General features: G+C 34.8%; 1 protein-coding gene across 1 annotated transcript in view; it reads left to right on the top strand.

Annotated features, from left to right (window-relative positions):
- LOC107599721 (epidermal growth factor receptor-like) overlaps window positions 1-6471 on the top strand; it is a 23841-nt gene extending 17370 nt beyond the window's left edge. Inside the window, exons 11-21 of the mRNA XM_016291404.1 lie at window positions 234-391; window positions 470-508; window positions 799-940; window positions 1018-1140; window positions 2239-2337; window positions 2408-2593; window positions 3662-3818; window positions 4054-4151; window positions 4279-4449; window positions 4549-4618; window positions 5641-6471. Of these exons, the coding sequence (XP_016146890.1) occupies window positions 234-391; window positions 470-508; window positions 799-940; window positions 1018-1140; window positions 2239-2337; window positions 2408-2593; window positions 3662-3818; window positions 4054-4151; window positions 4279-4449; window positions 4549-4618; window positions 5641-5939 (1542 nt within the window). The 3' untranslated portion in view covers window positions 5940-6471. The remainder of the gene's footprint in view (window positions 1-233; window positions 392-469; window positions 509-798; window positions 941-1017; window positions 1141-2238; window positions 2338-2407; window positions 2594-3661; window positions 3819-4053; window positions 4152-4278; window positions 4450-4548; window positions 4619-5640) is intronic.
- The last annotated feature ends 245 nt before the right edge of the window (window positions 6472-6716 follow it).

The following is a 6716-nucleotide window of genomic DNA, read 5'->3' as shown; positions in this document are numbered from 1 at the left end:
CCAACTTGCCTCAACACACCTGCCTGGAAGTTTCAAGTATGCCTAGTAAGACATTGATTAGATGGTTCAGGTGTATTTAATTAGGGTTGGAGTTAAACTCTGCATGACACCGACCCTCCAGGACTAAGTTTGGAGACCCCTGATTCTGATCGGTGTGTAAACTACAGTAATAATGCTAAGATGTGTAAGTGGTTGCAGTGTGAATGTTGTTTTCTCTGTATCTCTCTATCTAGGGAGCTGATCAGTGTACTCAGTGTGCTCACTTCAAAGATGGGACGCAGTGCGTGGCACTGTGTGCCCAAGGTGTGCAAGGCCTTTATAACAAGCTTGTCTGGACGTACCCAGACAAAAATAGACAGTGTCAGCCATGCCATGCCAACTGCACGCAAGGGTAGGAACAAGTTAAACCTTAAGTTATAATGATTAAAGTGAAATAATAATAATATTCAAAATGTTTCTGTTATAATAGGTGCAGTGGACCAGGACTGGAAGTTTGTGAACTGAAAGGGTACAGTAGTTTATGTGTTGTTATTACTAGACTTCATTAAGTAGAGAAGTCATATAAAAGCCATTATCATCCAAGCAAATCAAGAATCAATGAAAAATATAAACACAGATGTGTTTTTTCTGAATTAAAGTTTACTTGTTGAATATCCTGTTTCACTCAGAAATACATTAGAATATGGAAGTACAATGGCTTGTGAATACTGTTTAATTTGCTGACTTGAAGCTCAAGGGATTCATATAAAAAAAAAAAATTTTTTAATGAAAGTAAATGACTTGATATCCTCTTTCTAGATCTCACATGCCTGTAGTGGCGGCTGGTCTTGTTGGAGGCATGCTACTGCTTATGGTCCTCCTCCTTTTCATCTTCGTCATTTTCCGCAGACGATACATCCGACGAAAGAGGACCCTACGGCGCCTGCTTCAGGAGAGAGAGGTAAGACACGAAAATGAATTACAAGTTAAGCAACACATATGATCCCCATTTATAACCGTATTTACATCATTCTGCAGTTGGTCGAACCGCTGACTCCCAGTGGGGAAGCACCCAACCAGGCTCTCCTTCGCATCCTAAAGGAAACAGAACTGAAGAAAATAAAAGTCCTTGGGTCTGGAGCATTTGGCACCGTCTTTAAGGTACATTTATGAATACAAATGAATAAAAAACACACTACAGTAATCTAGCAGGACAAATTAAGATGTTTAAATTATTAATGTGACTTTCAGAGAAATATATCAAAATTTAAGATTAATATTTTAACAAGGAAAAAACACCTGACAATGGGTTATGAAAATTATTATTAAATATTGTTATTAATTATTATTATTGTTAATAATAATAATAATCTCTTTTCTAGACTACTATGTTTTAGTCCAGATTAAAATGCAAAAATATATATGCGCAAACAAACATGTAAATGAAAACATGTAAATTCTGTTCTGACTTTCTTTCTTCATGTGACAAGCAAGTAAACACAGAAAGTTGAGAGGTAACCATGGTAACCCCTGCATTTCTGCTCTTCCATAAGCACCACCTCCTGGCAAAGATTGAACTTGCATTTTTATTAATCCCGTCTGCTGATTTTGTTCAGATCAATGCGAAAATCAGACTGAATTTTTTTTAAGCAGCAAACACAGAGTTCTGTCAAATTGAACTGGTTGCTTATATGAAAATGTTTAAATAAGCTAATATATGTCCTAGAAATCTAAACAGTTCAGATAATAAGGTATTTGGAATTACTCACGTATTTTGAAGTGTCCATGATAACACCGTGCACGACACTGACACTGTTTTTTTACACTGGTACAGCGCCTTAAAAGCCATTTCAACATTATCTTTATAAAATCCATTACTTACCCTTATCTTGCTCACTTTCTTTCCTGTTTTTTCCTCTTCCCTGCACCAGATTGATAGTGATGCGCGGCCCTTGCGTAATTTGCGAGGCCCTACGCAACTTGCGTAGTGAGCTTATAGGGCCGATCGGATTCCTAGAATTAAAGATGCAATTATCTTTTTTTTATACCATATTTTTTATACTTCAAGATGGGAGTGCAATTTTGAAGAAAAAAAGTAATCCTTCATAAATAAATAAAATTGCTCCACCTCTGAAACTTTACTGTTTTACCTGGAAATACGTCACATTTAACACATTTAACACATAAGACTCATTCAAAGTCATCATGGAAGTTCTAAGAAATATTTTCAGAATAGAAATAATTCTGTTTTTGTCCAAGGGTTTGTGGATCCCAGAGGGTGAGGATGTGAAAGTTCCTGTTGCTATCAAAGTTCTGAGAGAGGTTGCATCTCCCAAAGCCAACAAAGAGATCCTAGATGTGGGTATCATCCTTTTTACTAATGATTAATAATTGTCCTGGATTTAAAGCTTGTATTTTGGTCTTTCAGGAGGCCTATGTGATGGCCGGTGTGGATCATCCTCACGTGTGTCGTCTGTTGGGAATATGCCTCACGTCCAGCGTCCAACTCATAACCCAGATCGTGCCCTTCGGCTCCCTGCTGGATTACGTACAGGAGAATAAAGACAATATCGGCTCACAGACTCTGTTAAACTGGTGTGTGCAGATCGCCAAGGTGAGTTCAAAGTTTGTGTCCTCCTATGTCCAAAAAAATAATAATAATAAAATACAAAAATTATATATATATATATATATAAAGTAACTCCAAATATCAATCTCAAGATGCATGAATATGTTTGCTCTTTAAAAATGAACTTGTATCATTCAGAAGTTTGGGGTCAGTAAGATTTTTAAAATGTTTTTGAAAGAAGTCTCCTGTGCTCACCAAGGCTGCTTTTATTAAAAATAAATATAGTATATATAGTATGTAATATTGTAAAATATTATTACAACTTAGAATCACTATTTTCTGTTTTAATATATTTAAAAGTGTAATTTATTCCTATGATGAAAAGCTGAATTTTCAGCATCATTAATTCAGTCTTCAGTGTCAGTGAATGGGTGCCGTCAGAATGAGAGTCCAAACAGCTGGTAAAAACATCACAATAATCTACTCCACTCCAGTCCATCAATCTTGTGAAGTGAAAAGCTGCATCCATCAAGACGTTTTAATTTAAAACCATCGCTTCTGGATAGAATAGGAGTACATAATCCATAATAACGCTTCCTCCAGTCCATCCACTGTTGTCATTTCACAATAAACTGTTATGGACTGTTTTCACTTGTTCACGGTGCTTGATCTGTGCATATTTCTCACCTGATTCCGGCAAAATGACTTTTTTCACTGGAGAAAACAACATTATGGATAGAGGACTATTTTAGCTGGAAGCAACGGTTTGAAGATAAAAACAAACGTCTTAATGATGGATATGTTTCTTACAAACACCGTTTTTCTCTTCATAAGATGTTAATTGATGGACTGGAGTCGTGTGGATTATTGTGATGTTTTTATCAGCTGTTTGGACTCTCATTATGACGGCACCCATTCACTGCAGAGCATCCATTGCTGAGCAAGTTTCTCCAAATCTGTTCTGATGAAGAAACAAACTCACATTCTGTACATCTCGGATGGCTTTAGTAAATCAGCATTAACACAGATTAATAAATGCTGTGAAAAAGTTTATGATAGTTCATTATATTTATCACAATAACACTTTATTTGTAAAGTGTTAATTAATGAATTTACTCTTCAGGGGTCACTGTGTGGGAGTTGATGACATTTGGATCCAAACCATATGATGGAATCCCAGCCAGAGAGATTGCAGATATTCTGGAGAAGGGAGAGCGTTTGCCACAGCCGTCCATCTGCACTATTGATGTGTATATGATCATGGTCAAATGTGAGTGCTAAAGTTGCAATAGAGAGGAGAACAGAAAATTATCATTCAAATGGAATGTAATGGTAGCTACAATGTGGCTATATGGCTTATTATGCATCACATAAACATTTCAGATGAACATGAGAAAAGACATTGTGAACTATATAGATTGATATACAACATAATAGCGTAATACATAATAGCACAGTTGAACGTCAGTTGAAATGACAGGACATACATTTATGTCTACCTCTAGGTTGGATGATTGACGCTGACAGCAGACCTCACTTCCGTGAACTTGTAGCAGAGTTTTCAAAAATGGCCCGAGATCCATCCCGCTACCTTGTCATTCAGGTAGTTCACAAAAAAGATCTGTGCATTGCTTTTAGGAACGAAAGATAAAATCACATAATTGTAGAAGTTTATATATTTTAAAAATGAATTACTCAAATGAGAGTTTTTCATTTGGCATTATACACAGGGAGATGATCACATGTTCCAGCCCAGCCTGACGGATTCGAAGTTCTGCATGACGTGGATCAGTACAGAAGATATGGATGGTGTGGTAGATGCAGAGGAATACCTGCTACCCAACAAACGATTCTTCAACCAATCACAACCACCACCGATGCCTCAGTATCACAATACAGCAGTCAGTATCTCCTTCTATGGAATATTATCATTTAAAATGTTATTAGCCAAGTACATGTCATCAGATATGATTCGTTGATCTTTTGTGTATTGTTTTAAGGACAACTACACGAATGGTGTGATGTTGCGCTACATTACAGACCCCACGCTTACAGACCTCATGCTGCCAGGTATTACCATACATTTTATGAGTTTTAAAAAATGATTTTTGAAACCAAAATGAGGCAAATATTTAGTGTTATTTTAGTATTATTTATATACAGTTATAGCATTTTTTAATATTTTGAATTTTATTGATATGTACTATATATATATATATACACACACTTTTATAAATGTTTGTTTATTTTAATAATTTTGAAATGTGTCTGTAATTTTGTAAAATGTTGTTTTAATACATTTTTCAGTTTTAGTAATGTTATTACTGCAACTTAAACTTAAGTTAGTTCAACATTTCGTTTTTTTTTTTTTAGTTTTTCATCTAAGATTTATATTTAATTTTATTTCGGCTTTATTTCAGGTACCAAAAATAATTTGTATAGTTTTATCTTTTGTTTTAGTTAACAATAACAATAATGGTATGGACTGTCACACTTACCAATGTTGTTTATGTCAACAACCTATATATTTGGCAATTATTTATTCTCATCTTTTAATTATATTTTTTGCCTTTATACTAATGACAGCACTCATTAATCAACAAATAAAACTGTAAATGAAACTGTTAGCCATAAAGACACATTTTCATCCGCTGTCCCTGTCCAGTTCTTAAGCAGCAAACTAAATAAAAAAAATTCATAAAAAAAAAAAATTCATAAATATAACAAAAAGATCTGTGCCTTCCTTCTAGAAATGAAAAATAAAATCACCTTGAACTGACATTATTTTTGCAAAGAAATTATTTTAAATTGTAATTGATTAATGCTGTTAATTGGTTTTGTACTTTTTTATATGATGTAGTATATTATGTATTATAGTATAATATATATAAAAAAAGAATCAAATGTGATTTATTTTAAAATGATTAATTTCATGATTTATTTCATCAAAATGATTTATTTATTTTATTACTTTTTTATTATATTGATTTATCACACTGACATTTATTTTATGTATATAATCTGTTGTCTTTGGCCAGGCAACCTAAATGTAAAAAATAATCAAAATATTATTACAAATCTCTTTCCCACAGAGTACATTAACCAGGATGTAACCACAAGAAGCAATATGATAAACCCAAACTACGAGGGTCCGGCCCGTGGACAGACAGAAAACGGATATATAGTCACGTACGGATGTAAACCTGACGGGCCGGAGTACCTAAACACCTCCTGCGCTACTCTACCACGCTCCCCATGCGCCAACCACGATAACCCAGACTACCAGCAGAACTTCTTGCCCTCGTCCACCACTGATGTTCCTTTCCTCCCCGCGGCGGAGAACTTACACTACCTGGGGCTCAGCACAGCCATGCAGTCTCACATACGTTAGATCAACGGTAGGAAAGTATGAATTGCACTGCTTGGACTTCTGGGAATCGCACAAGACATGTGTTAATATTGTAGCTATGCTAAGAACAGTGAGGACGTCAGGTCCGGATATGCTTGAAGGCAACTGCCGTAATTATCTTGTTCTTAAAGGGGGTGTGGTTGTGAGACACAAAGCTGTGAGTAATGTGTTGAATGTCAAGCTAGAGCACATTTCAGTAGTTCTGTATAATATGGGTAATAGTTAATGCTTTTGATGAATGTTGTCATCGGATGTAGCTTAATTTATTGAACCAAAACATAATTGAGCTATTAATACTTCATATAGTTAAGCTGTCATCATTTTAACACTGATTTAGTAATTAACCTTGGATAGTATTTGTAAACCTCTGAAAATGGTCACTTAGAAAAGTCAACATTGAACGGCATTCACAACCCATGTTACTTCTGCGATATACAGCGTTCAAAACGTTTACGGTTAGGATGTATTAATTATTATCATAAATTAATATTTATGTTAATTGCAACTTTTTCTCTCACACTTTGGACTTTTTTTCCTCCTAATTCTGAGTTTGTATCTCGTGTTGTAGACTTTTTCTTTTCTCAGAATTGTGAGGCTATAAACACTCACACAATACCAAGTTTACATCTTGCATTTCTGAGTTTATATCTCACAATTCTGACATTTCTCTAAATTCTGGGTTTACATCTCACGGTTTTTTTTTTTTTGATAATAATTGGAAATGTTTCTTGAGCAGCAAATTAGCATATTAGAATGATT

Source organism: Sinocyclocheilus grahami, unplaced genomic scaffold (assembly GCF_001515645.1).
Source record: "Sinocyclocheilus grahami isolate Dianchi unplaced genomic scaffold, SAMN03320097.WGS_v1.1 scaffold270.1, whole genome shotgun sequence".
Classification (NCBI taxonomy): domain Eukaryota; kingdom Metazoa; phylum Chordata; class Actinopteri; order Cypriniformes; family Cyprinidae; genus Sinocyclocheilus; species Sinocyclocheilus grahami.
The sequence above is the reverse complement of the archived record's forward strand: the minus strand, read 5'-3'. Positions and strand labels throughout refer to the sequence as shown.